Raw genomic sequence first — 19486 nt, forward strand, 5'->3', positions numbered from 1 at the left:
GATTATGAGGTACTGAAGAAGCACATCCTCAAAGCCTATGAGTTGGTTCCGGAAGCTTACAGGCAAAAATTCAGGAATGCCAGGAAGAGGGAGAGTGAGACCCATGTGGAGTTTGCCAGAGTGAAAGAAAACATGTTTGATCGGTGGTGTGAGTCAAAAGGAGTCGGGAAAGACTTCGAAACATTGCGTGACTTGATCCTGGTGGAGGAATTTCAGCAGTGTGTCCACGAGGACATCAAAGTGTACCTGCAGGAAAAGAAAGTACCAAAGTTGTGGGACGCAGCCACCATGGCAGATGATTATGCCTTAACCCACCGAATAGGGGTCCACGAACCTAACTCCTCGCCTAGATCTCCGCAGGGGAGGTGGGGAACAGCAGGTGCGGAGAACGACAATACATGGCGGCGGCCTCGAGAGGATTATGGGGACAACGCGGATACCCCACCTGTTCGAAATCAGAGGGATGCGGGCCCAAGACAAACTTATATTTCGGGGGGCCCGAGGCAGACCACGAGTTTTTCCTTCGGGCCTACTTGCGCTTTTTGCAAGAAACCTGGACACTTGATGTCCAGTTGTTACCGCATGAAAAGGGAAGACCCAGAGCGGAGTCCGACTATTACGACTCCAAATGCAATGGCCATTGTGAGAAATCGCCATCAAAAGGGTTACCAACCATTTATTTCAGAGGGGTTTGTGTCACTGGATGGAGCCTCGACTAACCGGAGACCGGTTAGGATATTGAGGGACACAGGAGCACATCAATCTTTAATGCTTGAAGGCATTTTGCCATGGTCCGAGGAGACGGCAACGGGGGATAGTGTTCGTTTACAGGGGATCGGGGGCGGTGTTAGTGCTCCACTTCATGTCATCCATTTGGAGTCCGATTTGGTGTCAGGACCGGTCACCGTCGGTTTACAAGCCACACTTCCTGTAGAGGGTGTATCTGTGGTTATCGGGAATGATTTGGCCGGGGGTCAAGTTTATGGTAACCTGAGGGTTGGTAAAGAGCCCAACAGGGAAAATAACACCACACCAGCTCGGGATGGCGACAAAAGTACCAAGTTATTTGTAGGGGGACTGAACTTCAAAACAGAGGAAGAAGTTCTGACCTCTGTCTTCAACAGATATGGGCCGCTGGTGGAAGTGCGGTTGGTAAGAGACAGAGAAACGCAACAGTCAAGAGGGTTCGGCTTTGTCACGTTTGCCAGCACAAAAGACGCCAGAGAGGCAGAGAAGAATTGGAATGGCAAGGATTTGGAGGGTCGGACCATAACAGTAGGGAAGGCATTTCGTAGGCACCGAGAGGTCTACAGGAGAGGACAACTGGGCGGTAGTTTTGGTGGTGGCCACAATCAATATTATTATGGAGGCTCCCTGAGTTACGGCAGCTCCCGAAGGAAGGATTGTCAAAGTAGTGGCCGAGAAGGAGACCGCTATTCATGGGACTACAGGGACAAGCGGTCCCACCATAATTATTAGGGAAGTTCTGAGAAGTTGAAGCACTGAATGCGGCGGAGCCGCCGAGCCAAGATTCCTACACGGATTAACCGTGAACGCCGTTCCTAAAGGCGTCCATGTAGTGAACTTTCATGCACGGACTAACCGTGAACTCCACGTTCCTCAAGGCGCCCATGTAGAGAACTTTCCTGCACGGACTAACCGTGAACTCCACGTTCCTAAAGGCATCCATGTAGTGAATACTCGGCTTGGCCTCCCGGAAAAAGTGCTATCGAGTTGCTTAACTTTGGATCTTTGATCAACCCCTTAACCTTCATTCACAAGAAACTGACAGTCAAAGTCAGAGGGTCATGAGATGGAGTTTGGCTTGGCAGGAGTCCAACGGGAAATTGAACATGTAAAGGGCAGGGACAATGTCGTTGCTGGTGCTTTGTCCAGAGTGAATTACCTTTGAAAATCTCTGGGGGTTGTGTGAAATTTTGTTGCTTTATTTTTAAGTGATAACTGTGCCCGGGGGGAACTGATAATGTGGGGGGGGGTTGAGTTATCTGGTTTGTTTATCCAAGTTGGCCGGCAAAGAAAGTTTTCGCTGGGTTCAAACTTTCTTTCTTGAAGGGGGGGAGTGTTACATATCTATGGGAATGTATGTGAATTACTATTCAGGTCTTTGCTTATCAATGTGTAGTCGATTAAGGGTTGTTGTGGTTGGAGGGTCAGGAGCCCTTCTGGGAAAAAGAGACCGGAAACGGAAGAGAAAAGACACGAGGTCCAGAGAAGCGACGAGGATTCTTCTTCCTCGCCCCGCTCCGACGAGAGGTGGGATCGATATTAAGCCGTGTGGAAAAGCGGCGTTCCCAAGCCCGTCTGGCGAGAGGAGTTACTGGGACGTGTACCTACCCGGTGGACGCGTCAAGTTGCCGTGGGGCCGTGCACCGACCCAGCTTCTGGCACCGTTCGTGGCACCGTCTACAAAGACGCGTACGGGTCGCACGTTGGGGCCTAAAACGCGGTGCAAGCGGCGTGTGGCTTTTGCTTGCTTTACAGTACCCGCTTCGCGTGGCCACGAGGGGGCTGCACGGTACGATACCTGCCCGGTGGAAACACGTCCACCCGGGGTTCGTTCAACCGCCCGAGTGCGGCGAAGCCGACCATCATCTTGGTCAGGAGGGGCCCAGAGACATTGTGAGGGACAGAGACCAAAAGGGGGTCGTGAGTACAAAAGGGGACACACATATATAAGATGGCCATCTTAATCATCAAGGGGATTGATTGTGGATTGTGAATTGTTGATGGTGGATTGCTCGGGGAAAATATCCTTGATTGTAGCATTGCAATTGTATGGTATCATTACCCTTGAAATATATCATTGAAACTCAGTTTCTCTTGGGTGGAATTTATATGGATTGCGTGGCGAAAGCGCATATGTGATACAACTTTCTGGCGAAGTTCCTCTCACGGTCCGGGGGTCACCGAGACCAGGTAGTCACCGAGGGGACCACGTAACACGTCCCCGGATATGAATCCGATAGAGAACTTGTGGGCAGAATTAACGCGTCAAATCGACAACTTGGACCAGCAGCCTACCTCTGTGCATGAATTGCAGCAGACTATTGTCACTGCATGGCAAGCGATTCCTGTCCAAACCTTGGCAAACTCGTGAACAGCATGCCTCGACGTGTACGTGGTCTCCTGAATGCTCGTGGGGGTTACACGAAGTACTGAACTGTAATTTTACTGTCCGTAATCCCATTCATAATTTAGCTTTTGTTTTTGTTGAAATTTTTTTTGGCTAATGTGCAAAATAAAGAGATACTTCTGGAAAACGTACAGAAGTTTAACACAGTACTGTCCATGAATTGAGTTCGATATCAGTTTACATCACTTTCAAGGATCAATTTATTTGCTTCGAAATGTCAAATGTGGTTTTTGTTTCTTTTAAAGGTCACATTAACAAAATCTAGAATAATTTCAACATAATTCCAATGAACTTTTGGTTATTCCATATTAAATGCCAAGTCTGTATATATATATATATGTATATATATGTATATATATATATATATATATGTATATATATATATATATATATACATATACAACATATATATGTCTGTGTGTGTGTGATGGATTTCCTGATTTGTCATAATCGTCAATTGATTGTAAATCTAACAATGACTTTGAAAGGTCTTCAAGGCTGTTTGTGTGTATGTAGAATATGGCCAGCTAAGATGGGGATCAGCGTTCATCAATCGAGAATGTCCTGTTCCCTTCACAAAGCTGGCCTCTCTAGACAGGCGGCAAGAAAGAAGCCATTAGTGCAAAAGCCGCATCTAAAAGCTCGTATGGAGTTTGTGAAGAAGCATCTTAATGATACTGCACGCATGTTTCTGAAACCTTTTGTGGTCAGACGAGACAGAAATTGAACTTTAAGGTTTAAATTCAAAGTGTTGTTCGGGTTAGGCACAAGCCTAACACTGCACATCACCCAATCCACACCATCCGAACTGTCAGGCATGGTGGTGGCAGCATCATGTTATGGGGCTGCTTTTCATCAGCAGGGAGTGGCAAGCAAGCTGAAACTGGATAGAAGATCATTTCAGCAGGACAATGATCCAAAGCACAAAGCTAAAGCCACACCTGAGTGGCTGAATAAGAAGAAAATAAATGTTTTTGAGTGGCCAAGTCAAAGTCCTGACTTGTACCGAATTGAACATTTATGGCGAGAGTTGATTACAGTCCATCGACGATCCCCATCAAACTTGGCAGAACTAAAGCAATTTTCACATGAAGAATAGGCAAATGTTTCACCATCTCATGGGGAAAAGCTGGTAGAGACCTACCATAAAAGACTCATAGCAGTCATTGCTGCAAAGGGTGCTTCCACCAATTGCTGACCTAAGGGGTTGAATACTTTTGCAACCAGTGAATTTTGATGCATACATGTTTTTTGCTGGTATTCCTGAAATGTAACCTCCTTCAACTATGATAGTGTTTAGTTTGATCTCTTCAGTTATAAATAAAAACGTTCATTTGTAAAAATTGTTTCTACATTATTCGTATTTCATACAAATATGGCATTATTGGGAGTATTATAGGGGGTGAATACTTTTGCAGGCCACTGTATATCTCCTCACTACCTTCATTCTCTTTTACCCCGACTCCTCCGATACTCCCCATACACTCATATTACCCTCCCACTTCCATTATTCCTTCATTTTTATTATTATTTTAAGTTAACTCACTTCCACCCTCAGTCTTTCCCCACCTAATAGAACGATTGCCTCTAAAAACGTGAGGTTCATTAAAACCAGGTAACTGATTTATCAGCACGGGTTCAAACGATTACCAACACTATGTTATTAAAACAGGAGTGACATCATTACAAATAGTGTCTTCGCTCTCAAGTTTTCATTTCAAATTAATGATCGATTGATCTATTCACTTCCCCTAAGCCTAGTGTTGGCTTAACGGTCAAGGTGGCTGGCTTGAGATCTTAGGGTCTTGAGTTTGAGCCCCCTGTCGTGTCGTTAAATAACACCAGATGGGTTGACTCAGCTTGTCATCCTATATCTGAGGTTGGAAAAATGAGTACAACATAATTGGTATCAGGGGCAGTGCATAAGCAGCAGAAAATGATGCAACCAATAACTCCAGACTGCATACAAAACAACAACTCCCACCCCTGCCATATCCCCACGACTCCCACACGCCACTTTGACTACTCAACGAGTTCAAATGATCACGGCTCTATGTTCATGAAGGCACAGTCTATCGCTTCTGCTTCCCTGCAAGTTTGAGATGCATGCAAAAATGTTGCTCCACCATTTTGAAGATATCACTGTATTGATTGTCATTAATGCCCATATCAAGAAAAAACTGGGGCCATGGAACTTGACTTTTGATATGATGTTTGCTACTTTACGCAACCCTTTTGCTGCAGCCACTTTAAGTGATAGAGAGGCATTTAAAAAAAACATATCCAGGCTCATGGAAGAGTGAGATATGCTGCATTGTACAAGATACAAATTATTAATCGACTACTAGGTCAACTGCCCCATTTATTCCCAACTTAATGTGGGATTGGCCAGGAAAGGTTTTTGGCCAAAGGTTTTATGAGCCGGTTGGCCAGGCCTGACATTCGACTGAAGGTGGCAGGGATTTGTAGGCCTAATTGTTGATCACCAGGGTGCTGGTGATCAACTATTCTAGCCTTCACAAAAGACAACTGGGATATTTAACAAGCATTGCAACCAGTGTGGGCAGACGAGAACTCCAACTCATCGTCAAAATCTTATGGACGGTACATGATATGATACCTCGCCTTGCATCAGGATGACAGTTTATAGCTGGGCGAGATTCAAACCTATGTTAGATATCTTAGGGGCGAGTTTGGTACCTCTTGAAGATATCTTGCCAGCGTGTGCAATGCAGAATATCTATACACCTAAACAAAGCAAATCGTTAACCAATGTACTCTTTTCTAACACTATCACCACCTTTAACCGGAAGCTATTTTCACCTCAAATCAATGCTACATCAACACCAGATCAATTCAAACTCTATACTTCCACTATGTGGTGAAGTAGAAAGAACTGGGAAGTGTCCGTGTGCTGTGTGCAGGAAGGGTGTCGGAGTGAACTCCATTCAATGTACAATGTGCTCTGAGTGGGTTCATCAAAAATGTAGTGGTCTGAGAGGGTCATTAACCAGTGAGGCAGCTACATTCAAGTGTAAGGTGTGCACAGAGGGAGCTGCAGATGGAGGAAATGTTGAGTTGGAACTTGGAGACGGCATGAAGATGGAAAGTGTGAAACATTTTGCTACCTAGGAGACATGCTGAATGGAGAAGGTGGATCAGACTCGGCAACGGTTGCTAGAGTGAGATGTGCATGGAAGAAGTTTCGGGAACTGAGTGGCGTGCTGACGAGGAGGGGAGTGTCGTTGAAGCTGAAGGGAAAGGTGTATGCTGCATGTGTGAGAAGTGTTACGATTTATGGGAGCGAGACATGGGTAATGAACGTAGAACAGCAACGAAGGCTGGAAAGGGTTGAAATGCGAATGGTTCGGTGGATGTGCGGAGTATCGTTGAGAGAGAGGAAGACAAATTGTGAATTGCGAAAGATGATGGGAATAGAGCCTGTGATGGATGCTGTGAAGAGAAACAGGTTGAGATGGTTTGGTCATGTGTTGAGGAAGGATGAAAGTGACTGGTTGAGAAGAGTGATGGAAATGAATGTAGAAGGAAGTAGAGGACGGGAAAGACCGAGAAAGACTTGGCTGAAGATGGTGGAAGAATAAATGCAGGCAAGGGGGTTAACAAGGGGAGATGCAGAAAGTAGGGCAAAATGGAGAAGATTGTCATGGGGACCGCAACGCTAAGCCCCGCTCTAGCAGTGGAAATGGCCTTAAAATACCTGTTGCTGTTGTATTTAAAAAATATTTTGGGTAGGGAACACAGTTGTAGGGTGAGGAATGAACAAACGGACAACATGTTCACATTTTGACGAGACCTTCTCACAGACATCACAATGATGGCAGAGGTATCCAATCACTGATCCATATCTCAGCTACCTACTAATGCTGCTCATATATATGTACCCGCTTATCCCCAATGTGTCTAGGTACCCATATAACCCAAATTTATACCTAACTACTGTTTCTGCTACCACTACCTTTCCAGGGAGACCATCTCTATGCATGAAAGACCCCTGCCTTACCACCATCTTAACTCTCCTCTTTTATATTCTCAGACTGTGGACCCTGGTCCTGGCACTGTCCTTTCTACTGAAAGTCTTCGGCACTTAGTTTGTCGATACCCTTCATTATATCTTAAACATCTCCATCAGATTCCCTTATAATCACTTATTTTATGATGTATGAAGTCCTGTCTGTGCAGTCCTGTGTATGAAGAGCAGCTCTTCATAGCTTAGTCTAGCTTGCTAAGGAATCAATCTAGTTGATTTATGATGTACCCTCTACCTGGCAGCTATGTCCATAATATCATATGTGGTGACCGAAACTGTACACAAAATTTTAGATGAGGCTTTGGGGATTGGCAGAATGGCCTAGAAAGAGGTCGGATGGCCTACACACACACACTCACTCACTTCTAGGCTGGCTAGCCTGGGTTGGAATGTCAGCCCAGCTATAAAGTGTCATCCTGGTATTTCAGAGGCAAGAGGTGATTACTCAACATGTGTGCCGTTCCTTGGATGGATGTTAAACTGGGCGTCCCATCTGCCGGAATTCGATGGTGGACATTAAGATCCCACGGTGTCCTTCGTGAAGAGTGGGTGAGCTATCACTAGCACTCTGAACAAGCTAGAGCACGGCACCATGGCTAAATTCCTAATTCCTGCCCTGACTTCCTGAATCGGAGTGGTGACCCGACCAGGATTGTAGCATAGTAACTGCTTCGGTCACACCTACCCTCAGCATAGGGCATGGTTCATGATGATGAATAATCTTTGCTGTTCGTGTTATTTTTTTTGAAGTTTCTCTAAAAATGGTATTTAAATAATCCCAATAGTTACCAATTAATTTAATGGGCAGTTTAACATTAATCATGACTAAGACATCTTCATTCACTTTAAATCCACCCATTTCTATTTTGAGAATAACATCATCAAATGATTCATCACATGATTGTCCAATGCCAAAAGGTTCGAGTCATATCTGTTGTTAGACAATGAGTCATAGTTTTCCGAATGAAATATCACTTTCCTAATAAGTCAACTTCTGGATTATATTTTTTTAAAGTCTTATCCTGGAAATAGAACAGAATGTCTATATTTAAATAGCTTCGGAAATTGTGGTTCACACCCAATGGTTAGTCTACTTTTGTGGATTTAATTAAATAGAATGTTCTCCCAACTTCTTGAGATGTGTTATTAAGGAAATTAAAATTGACATAAAGAAGAGAAAGCAGACAATGGGGATATAAAGGAGGGGAATGTAGAAGTGGGGACAGAGGGGAAAAGAGGTAGGATGAGATATAGGAGTAAATGGCCTCAAAATATTTCAATTTTGCTTACATAATAAATAGATGGTTCCTTAGCTTGGGAATTTTGCAAAACCGTGATTATTAATTACTTTCCAATTGCTCAGTTTTCAAGTGGACGAAAAACATGCTTTATTCCTAAATCAGGCATGCATTCCATGGATTTATATCCAAATAGCACAGTCCATTTCTAAAAGGAAAAGCAGCCTGAGCGTCAAGGAGCAATTGAGATGACAAGTTGACCTACCTGGCAAGGAGTGGACAGCAAGCTGAGCATTCGGGTCACAGCACCAGCTGGTCTCTGCTCCTGCTCGGCCTCTTCTGATGAAGGCACCTTGAGTGTGGCCATCCACATGTCACCGGGAAAACAATCTCCAGACAGTATTCTGGACAGCACTTCGTCACTGTTGCGCTTCCGAGTTGCTCTGAGTTGCATCCATTACTTTGAGAATCGTTTCATGGTTTCCTTCTTAACCTTTCCAGCTATTTATTTTTCTTCACCTCTTCCTGATATGTCCTTCAGTTCTAAGTCACCCAAATTGTTGTCAGTCCTCTGTACTTTATGTACCGCCTGTTGCACTCCAAACTCTGCAATGTCCTCCGACACTTCTTGGAATGTACAAGATGTTTTGTATACAAAATCAACTGCTGCAGTTTTCAGGTTGAACGTAATCGACTGTAGGAAGTAGAGCAAAAAGCAATTGGTATTCCTTCTCTTTTTTTGAATGTACGTAGCTTAACTTCAATAGCAGCTAGGGAGTGACATTCAGAAAAGTCTCAACAACCTTCGTTGAGATATTGAGACAAGGCCAATAATTCAAACCAAATAAGCGCAAATTCAAACCTGCTTGAAGTCACAAGCAAAATGATGAATAATGAGGAAAGTCACAAGTTTCTTGATTATCCGAGATGGAGAGTCAAGAGCAGAACGAAATCCGTGAAGGAAAGGCCACCAGCAGAAAAGATGATGTGCGAGGAAAGGTCCCCAGCAGAGAGAGGATCCACGAGGAGGTCATAAGCACGCATGGACGCTGCACTATGTCTCGGAGAATGAGCTAACTAAAACGAGCCCCAATTCCTCAGCTTTAAAACCGAGTCACTTTGGGGCCAAAATGGGCGTCGTTTTCCAAAATCCTCTTGGTTCTGCCCTGGAAAAGGGCTTCTCTCACACTCTCACTCCTCCCCAACTCAGGGCTATCTTCCTCTGCACGGCTCCCAGTTTTAGCTGCTAGCAGCCTCTCCCAGTTCTATATCTCTTTCCAGCTCCGGCTATCTTCCTCTGCTCCTGTTCCTGGCTCCCTCTCTCCCTTCCCACCCCCACCACCACCCCACCCTAACGCGAAGCTAGTTCTGGCTCTTGGCTCTCCCTCTGTAATGTCTCAGAGCAACACCCACCATCACACCCGCCAGCAGCGATGCCTCGTGCACACGAGACATTCACGCCAGGAAGTACAGTCAGTCATCTCTCTTTTCAGTTGCTGATTTGTGAGAAACTCATTTTCTCATTCCTAATGGGATATTGAATGTGCGAGGTTTGCAAGCGCAATCCACCTCCAAAGATGTCCATATTCCGCGAACATGCAAACAAACCTCTGACTCAATGGATCCGGGAAGTCTCTGATGCAACTGCAGGGAAAGTGAAATAATAGAAATGGAACGTAATGAATTTCAATGTCGGCCTGGTTTTCAAAGCACCTCAGAATAGGGAGGGCATCGGTCCTGATCATTGACTATAAGATATGCGTGCAGTGAGCAAAATATGCGACTCGGTAACGGTTGGTATTTAAACGTATACAGGGTGAATGGCGGAGGGATAGACCCAAAATTGCGAGGTATTTTACCGTCCCTGGTGGCGGCGGATGGATGCTTAAAGAAGGGAGGGTGACGGATGGGGATGGGATGGTTTGGGATAAGGTTGGAGGAAACGGGGAGGGTAACCGCACATGCCTGGCTGGACGAAAGGGAGATATGTATGCACTTTGAGCCCTGCTCGTAGCTCCTTTTAGCCGTTTTTACCTCCTAATCTGCGTTTCCATTCTAATTGAAAGCACATGCCCGTACTCGGACGCGCATTCTTCGGGTGAGCCAAGAGCTCATTGCTTCTTCATAATCTGCGAGGCGACGGTTTGACCTGAGAGGCAGCTGTGCTCTGCAGAAGTCACAATGCACACTGTATGGCCGCAATGGCACAGTATGGTCGGCATGGCACGGTATGGCTGGCATGGCACGGTATGGCCGCAATGGCACAGTATGGTCGGCATGGCACGGTATGGCCAGCATGGCACGGTATGGCCGCAATGGCACAGTATGGTCGGCATGGCACGGTATGGCCGGCATGGCACGGTATGGCCAGCATGGCACGGTATGGCACGGTATGGCCAGCATAGCACGTTATGGCCGCAATGGCACAGTATGGTCGGCATGGTACGGTATGGCCGGCATGGCACGGTATGGCCAGCATGGCACGTTATGGCCGCAATGGCACAGTATGGTCGGCATGGCACGGCATGGCACGGTATGGCCAGCATGGCACGGTATGGCCGGCATGGCACGGTATGGCCAGCATGGCACGTTATGGCCGCAATGGCACAGTATGGTCGGCATGGTACGGTATGGCCGGCATGGCACGGTATGGCCAGCATGGCACGTTATGGCCGCAATGGCACAGTATGGTCGGCATGGCACGGTATGGCCGGCATGGCACGGTATGGCCAGCATGGCACGGTATGGCCGGCATGGCACGGTATGGCCAGCATGGCACGTTATGGCCGCAATGGCACGTTATGGCCGCAATGGCACAGTATGGTCGGCATGGTACGGTATGGCACGGTATGGCCAGCATGGCACGGTATGGCCGCAATGGCACAGTATGATCGGCATGGCACTGTATGGCTGGCATGGCACGGTATGGCATGGCATGACACAGTATGGCACGGTATGTCACGGCATGGCAGGGTATGGCCGGCCACGGGCGACCTGCCATCGCTTTGGCTATTTTTTAAACAATAATGCTTCATTTGACGTGCGAGGAACGAGGAACGACTTAACGTTCGCACGAAAAATACGACCCCTGCCGATGTAGTCCCGGCTCCCAAGGGAGAGATCGCCCGCCAATCAAGAAATTCATGTCATCGATCGCTTCCCAACTCGTAACTGCCACCCTGGTGTTTCACATGGCAGGCGATACATCAATGAAAACGTGCCCATTGATGATAGATTGGAACAGTCTTTTCCCGGAATGTTGGGGATGCTCAATCTGTTGAAGCTATCAAATGGGGGTTTAGACAAGGTTTGGTGGGTTGAGCGTTTCAATTTGAACTGAACGTCACACATGAGGTGTCGAACCTGCAGCACCCATTTAACCCAGTACCATACACAGTATAGATCCGAAGATCTACAGGACCACCGTCACTTTGGTGGAAGACATGAAGATCGTGTGTCGTTCCTTGGATGACGTTGAGCCAGATGACCCGTCTGTCGGCACTGGCTGTTGGTGGATGTTAAAGTATTTCGTGGAGAGTAGGAGAGTGATCTCCAGTAAACTGAAAAAGCTGTAAATTCCTGCCCAAATGACATCCATTCGAACATCAGATGTGGCTAGCTGGTTTATGAAAGAGGTACCCCAAAATCGCTACTGGGCGACCCCTAAAGAAGTTGGGAATATCTGGGCCTTCAAATTAGTACTAGCATAGTAATGGGTATTTCTACGTCTTCAGAGGCAATTATTTCGTTGTTTTACCCTCATATCAGAAAGCAGATCGTTGGTCTACAGGGAGCGTTTAACATGTTATCGGAACGAGATATAGTCACTCTAGTCTAAGAAATGGTAATGTTTTGGCTGATTTTTCCATATCGTAATATAACTACATACGGCATAAACGAGCAACGGTACCCGCCCTATGGGCGGGGCTTCAATTGGGAGGCCCAAATGAAAAGGCTAAATATCAGAAATGGCAGGCTTTCTTTTTTCTTTTAAACGATTTATATAAACATCCGTTAAATTTGAACTTTGGCCGAGGTCATTATTTACTTTTAGTGATGTTTATATACGAATCAAAAAGAAGATAATTGGTTTTGGGTCGTCCTTTCCGTATATCTCGTGGGATTGTAAATTGGAGAGACGGCCGTGATGGCGGGGAGGGGGGTTGGAATTCTCTCAAGCAGGGATTCAACCCGTGTCCTTATAAAAGGTCTTTGTCCGAAGTCACCGAGTCCGATCGGTGCAGCCGTGCTGCGGTCGGTGCAGCCCGTGCAGCGATCGGTGCAGCCGTTTGTGCGGCACCCGGGAAAACAACATCGTCACAATGAAAACATCGTCACAATGAACGTTATGCGAACGCGAATGTTATGCGGGAGTCCAAACCTGAGAATGCTGGAGACCAAAGCTGAAATTGGGAAAACTAAATAGCCTATTTTACTCCTGGAAATCCCAGGATTATCCACCCTAAATATCGTTGTGATCGGTTCAGCAGTTTTTACGGTACCTTCGAACGGACAGACAGACAGACGGACAGACGGACGGACATTTGGTGAATTATAGTAAGATCAATTTTTTTCTTACTAATCACGTCTGCTGGTGTATTTTAAAAAATGTAATAAACATGGCGGTTCTTAAACGAATGAGACCAAGTCGATTGTAGAACTTTTGAAACGCCCCTCGTCCAATAACCTACATTCCAGAATCCCAACAAATGATCGTCCTTTCCAGCACAAAACCCCGACTACGATCATGCATAAGCGATCAGCTTTCCAAGGTGGAAGAAATGTCTGAAAGGAAAGTGTAATCTCCGCACATGTGGTGCCAAATCTTGCATTTGGATTGACCTGGGTCGAAGAGTCGTCGTGTTTCTGATGACACACACACACACACACACACACACACACACACACACACACACACACACACACACACACACACACACACACACACACACACACACACACACACACACACTTATACATACACACACACATAAACATACACACATAAAAACACAGACACATACAACACATACAACACACACACACACACACACACACACACACACACACACACACACACACACACACACACACACACACACACACACACACACACACACACATAAAAACACTCACAGACACACACACAAATGCACACACACGCACACACGTACACACACACACACAGACAGTTAAACACACACACACACACACACACACACACACACACACATAAACACACACACACACACACACACACAGAAATACATACATACACACACACACATAAACACAGACACACACACACACACATGCTGAGACACACAAACAAAGACATACATACACACGAGGGTGGTCCAAAAATTTGTTTGAAGATTGGATTTTCATCTCCACAAGCCTGCCTTTATTCCTATTGAAGAAAGTAGTTTGTGGTGAAAATTTGAGCTTGATTGGACAATACTTAGAGGTTGCTCAAAATGTTGACAAATTTTAATGAATAATAAGATACAGAATTATTAGCATCATACATCCATTCATAAATAATTATCTATTTTCAATTACTCAAATTATTTATTATTGTTGGCTTGCACTTGTCTTCAATGGTATGACCAAGAGATTGTGCAAAAGCACTGGGCACAAACACAGCACGCCGATCTGAGAGATTTACTCTGTCCAGAGTTGCCACTATTGCTGGAGTGATCACCTTGATGGGAGCCTTTTTCGCCTGTTTGGCAGAAGATGGACTTTGGAGTTTGAATTCATTGTCCCCCGAATCGGAGCTTTCAATCTCAGACTCATCATCATCATCAACCACAGCCGATGTTGATGGAACAGCTTGCATTGCTGTGAGTCTCAGCAGCATGTTTCTTCTTTCTTTTATCTTCATTCTCAAGCCTGATACGCTTTCTGTTCTCCTTCACTGCCAGAGTGTTGTCCACAGATCCCATACGTGAACTTGAGGGATCCTCATGCTGCATGATAAGGAATGCTTTGTCTTCTTCATTCGTCATTTTCTCAAGCGCACCATTTGGTGAGATATCGAAGAGGGATTGAAGATCATCTTTGAACATCTGCTCCTTCACTCTATAGTTTTCGAGTGTCTTGGTTCTATTTTTCTTTACCAGTTTGTAGGCATCATACAACTTCAAAAGTTGGCGCTCACAGGAATCTACTCTCTGCACTGGAATTCGTGCTTTCTCCCAGTATGCACACACAGCTTGTACACTAAGTTTGGCACTTTCACGAACTGTATGGTGTTCTTGTATGTGATGGTACACCATTTTCTGCAATGTGTGTCCTTTGGTTGGTAGTCCCCCACATATTATTTCCTTTTCAGACTTGCCCAGCAACCAAACTGTGGAAGAGCTGCGAGTTTCTGCCATCTGAAAAAAACAGGATAAATTTAAAATGTCATTTTTTGAGCAACCTCTAAATAATTTCCATTTGACCTCATATTTGATTCATATGATCTTTATAAACACTAGGGCATGCCCGTACTATATCTATATGTAAAATTATATCCCCCCCTCTATTTACATGAAATGGTTTGGTCCATGAAATGTTTTGGTCCATTCGCAACGCCAAAGCGAACGGCGAACGCTTTACATGAAATGGTTTGGTGCATGAAATGTTTTGGTCCATTCGCAACGCCAAAGCGAACGGCGAACGGCTTGCGAGTACAGTGACAATCCCCCCGGGGTTTTTATTAGTTTTAAAACATAGTTTAACGCCAACATAGCGCCAACATAGTTTGCAAACGTGAAATAAATGAATACGCTCTCAAATGTGCCATCCGAGGCAGAGTGTGTCCGCCACGTTCGGCACACGCGATAGCTCGCTGCTCTCTGATTGGTTGAATCGTTTTTTGGACATAGCTCGGTAAGTAATTGTCCGATTAATATGAAACCTTGAAAAGGCACATCCTCGGGTCCCCAGCAATATACCTGGCAAGTTTAAAGTATATCGGACCCGTGGTTGTCGAGAAACAGCGGTCACAGACAAACGTACAAACAAACAAACACACAGAGATTACTGGAATTATAGATAGACTAGGGCATGCCCGTACTATATCTATATCTAAAATTATATCCCCCCCCCTCTATTTACATGAAATGGTTTGGTCCAAAGCGAACGGCTTGCGAGTGGTGACAATCCCCCCCCTCTATTTACATGCAATGGTTTGGTCCAAAGCGAACGGCTTCCGGAGTTTGGTAAAGAAATCGCCATCGCGTGCACAAACGCGCAGGAAAGCGAATGAATCGCAAATTCGTTTTTATTAGTTGTAAAACATAGTATAGCGCCAACATAGTTTGCAAACGTGAAATAAATGAATACGCTCTCAAATGTGCCATCCGAGGCAGAGTGTGCCCGCCACGTTCGGCACACGCGATCGTTCGCTGCTCTCTGATTGGTTGAATCGTTTTTTGGACATAGCTCGTTAAGTAATTGTCCGATTAATATGAAACCTTGAAAAGGCACATCCTCGGGTCCCCAGCAATATACCTGGCAAGTTAAAAGTATATCGGACCCGTGGTTGTCGAGAAACAGCGGTCACAGACAGACAAACGTACAAACGTACAAACGTACAGAGATTACTGGAATTATAGATAGATAGGAACAAGGGCAGCCTTGTGGAGCATGGATTTTTAATAGTATTAAATATTACATATATCTGTGGACCACCCTAATACACACACACATATACACACGTACACACACACATACATACATACACATACATACATAGACACACACGTACACACATACATACATACATACACACACACACACATACGTACACACACACACGTACACACACATACATACATACACACACATACATACATACGTACACACACATACATACATACACATACATACATACATACATACATACATACACACACACACACACACACACACACACACACACACACACACACACACACACACACACACACACACACACACACACACACACACACACACACACGTACACACATACATACACACACACATACACACACACATACACAGACACACATATACAAACACACACACACAAACTGTTCATGTAATCCGACAAAGCACGGTGGAAATATGTGCACGCCACGTGACTCTGTATATCCCCTTTAACAAGGCCCCTGAAGCTGCGCTCTGCAAGATTAGCTCGTCCGTCGACTCTTCACTTTGCTGCTCCTCTGTCGTTACTTGTGACTGCAAGGACAGCCCTAACCAAGGACATCAATTTACGTTGTCTGGTGGCCAGATGTTTACATGGAAAATATTTGTACTTGCTTGTCGGGGGCAAGTGAAACCGATGTAACGTTCCAGCTTGGCAACAGGTTACAGATGCAATGTCGAAACCTGTGAAGGTCCATGATGCCAAAAAGAAAATAAATAAATCATGAGACCATCAAGCTAAAAATGGGGATATATACGATGGGGTACAACCACAACCACTCATTATTGCCCTTCCTGTATTCAATGGAACACCACCTTTTTAGTAGGCCCAATGAATCCCACCTCGTGGGGTTGCCCGCAGGAAGTAGATTCTCCCTCCCCCCCCCCCCCCCCCTACCCTAGTCCTCCGCAAAGTCTTACGCTCGACTGGAGCTGGTCCAGTGTGTCAGCAATAACACATTTTCTCCATCCAAATACAACCTGAGATCTTTAGTGTTGACCAATTAATGTGCGAGCAGGCAGGACAGCCGGCTTACTGCCCATCCACTGGGCAATGCTTTTTGTGACGCAATTCCCTGCCCGAGTATCAGCAGAATCAAAGGCAGGTGAGTGCGCTACCTGTGCGTACCATCCTGTCTGAGCCTTGCTGTATTCACTATTCCAAAAACAAAATAAAAATTGGCATCTCAACGAGCAAATAAAAGAATTATGGGGAACACGAAGAACTTTGATTCCCCACAAGGCGTGGTTTATAAACACAGCAAATCCACACATCCTGGATAGTAAGTTATGCCTCCAAATATGGCTGATGACTAAGAGGGTTAGGGATAGCTTTAGGGTTAGAGTTAGGGATGCTTAATTCCATATGATGGTCAGAGTTTTTAGTACAATAATTTGTCTCTGTTTAAGGGTTAGGGTTGTTAGGGTTAGGGTTGTTAGGGTTAGGGTCGTTAGGGTAAGGGTTGTTAGGGTAAGGGTTGTTAGGGTTAGGGTCGTTAGGGTCAGGGTTGTTAGGGTTAGGGTTAGGGTTGTTAGGGTTAGGGTTGTGAGGGTTAGGGTTGTTAGGGTTAGGGTTAGGGTCGTTAGGGTTATGGTTGTTAGGGTTAGGGTTGTTAGGGTTAGGGTTGTTAGGGTTAGGGTTGTTAGGGTTAGGGTCGTTAGGGTTAGGGTTGTTAGGGTTAGGGTTATTAGGGATAGGGTTGTTAGGGTTAGGGTTGTTAGGGTTAGGGTTGTTAGCGTTAGGGTCGTCAGGGTTAGGGTTGTTAGGGTTACGGTTGTTAGGGTGCCTCCAATTTCATATAAAGGGGTACCAATTTGATTCATACAGCTGCATGAAGAAGTAAATGTATTTTATTTGCCAGATGTAGGGCGCCTCTTTATATGAACTTTTCTGAAGCACTAGAATATAAGACCCGTTGCTTTGCTGATGGAAATACCAATCTTTGCTGCGATGGCCAATCTATGGAGGAAAAAAAAAAGAGGATTCCTGGGAGATCCTGCTCTCCGTGCAGGGATAACCAACGTCGCGTGTTGCCATTTGCAGTTTTCACACGCATGTCCACTGTACCCATTAAAAAAAAAATATATATATATATACAAATTTATTTTTGCATCACAAACACTCCCGGGAGTTACCCGAATCCACCGTAGTTGGATTTATTGAAATCCGTTAATTCGTTCTCAAGTTATAACATGACAAACAAACAAACAGACAGACAGACACGGCTCCTTTTATAATATAGATAGATTACTTGGTTCCTCCTAAAAACAAAAGGGTAGTCCAGCATGCACACAATATTTTTTGAATGTCTCTTCTTTCCTGTTGTTTGGCATTTTCTACAAGCTATGGAATGTCCCTTCTTTTCTATACTTTACCACATGCAACAGGCCATATAAAGGGGCCTTTTCCATGCCCCTTGCATTATTCCCAAGAATATCCCTTCACTCCTATAGTTTGCCACATGAAACAGGCCATATAATGGGGCCTTTTCTACGCCCCTTGCATTATTCCCAAGAATATCCCTTCACTCCTATAGTTTGCCACATGAAACAGGCCATATAAAGGGGCCTTTTCTATGCCCCTTGCATTATTCCCAAGAAAACCCTTCACTCCTATAGTTTGCCACATGAAACAGGCCATATAAAGGGGCCTTTTCTATGCCCCTTGTATTAATCCCAAGAATATCCCTTCACTCCTATAGTTTGCCACATGAAACAGGCCATATAAAGGGGCCTTTTCTATGCCCCTTGCATTAATCCCAAGAATATTCCTTCACTCCTATAGTTTGCCACATGAAACAGGCCATATAATGGAGCCTTTTCCATGCCCCTTGCATTATTCCCAAGAATATCCCTTCACTCTATAGTTTTCCACATGAAACAGGCCATATAAAGGGGCCTTTTCCATGCCCCTTGCATTATTCCCAAGAATATCCCTTCACTCCTATAGTTTGCCACATGAAACAGGCCATATAAAGGGGCCTTTTCCATGCCCCTTGCATTATTCCCAAGAAAACCCTTCACTCCTATAGTTTGCCACATGAAACAGGCCATATAAAGGGGCCTTTTCTATGCCCCTTGCATTATTCCCAAGAATATCCCTTCACTCCTGGAGTTTGCCACATGAAACAGGCCATATAAAGGGGCCTTTTCTATGCCCCTTGCATTATTCCCAAGAATATCCCTTCACTCTATAGTTTGCCACATGAAACAGGCCATATAAAGGGGCCTTTTCTATGCCCCTTGCATTATTCCCAAGAATATCCCTTCACTCCTGGAGTTTGCCACATGAAACAGGCCATATAAAGGGGCCTTTTCTATGCCCCTTGCATTATTCCCAAGAATATCCCTTCACTCTATAGT

General features: G+C 45.0%; 1 protein-coding gene across 4 annotated transcripts in view; it reads right to left on the minus strand.

The window, feature by feature from the left end:
- LOC137433788 (rho guanine nucleotide exchange factor 25) overlaps positions 1 to 19486 on the minus strand; it is a 278788-nt gene that overhangs the window by 218205 nt on the left and 41097 nt on the right. The window contains exons 1-2 of one of the 4 annotated variants that reach the window (XM_078783264.1): positions 9303 to 9718; positions 8706 to 9134 (exon numbers count right to left, since the gene is read on the minus strand). The exons of 1 other annotated variant lie outside the window; for it this stretch is intronic. In XM_078783264.1, coding sequence (XP_078639390.1) covers positions 8706 to 8894 — 189 coding nt within the window. In that variant the 5' untranslated portion in view covers positions 8895 to 9134; positions 9303 to 9718. Of the gene's footprint in view, positions 1 to 8705; positions 9768 to 19486 lie in introns of those variants that run through there. 2 more of the 4 variants (XM_078783260.1, XM_078783268.1) reach the window with 2 other exon arrangements.

Source organism: Myxine glutinosa, chromosome 1 (assembly GCF_964187855.1).
Source record: "Myxine glutinosa chromosome 1, kmMyxGlut1.1, whole genome shotgun sequence".
NCBI lineage: Eukaryota > Metazoa > Chordata > Myxini > Myxiniformes > Myxinidae > Myxine > Myxine glutinosa.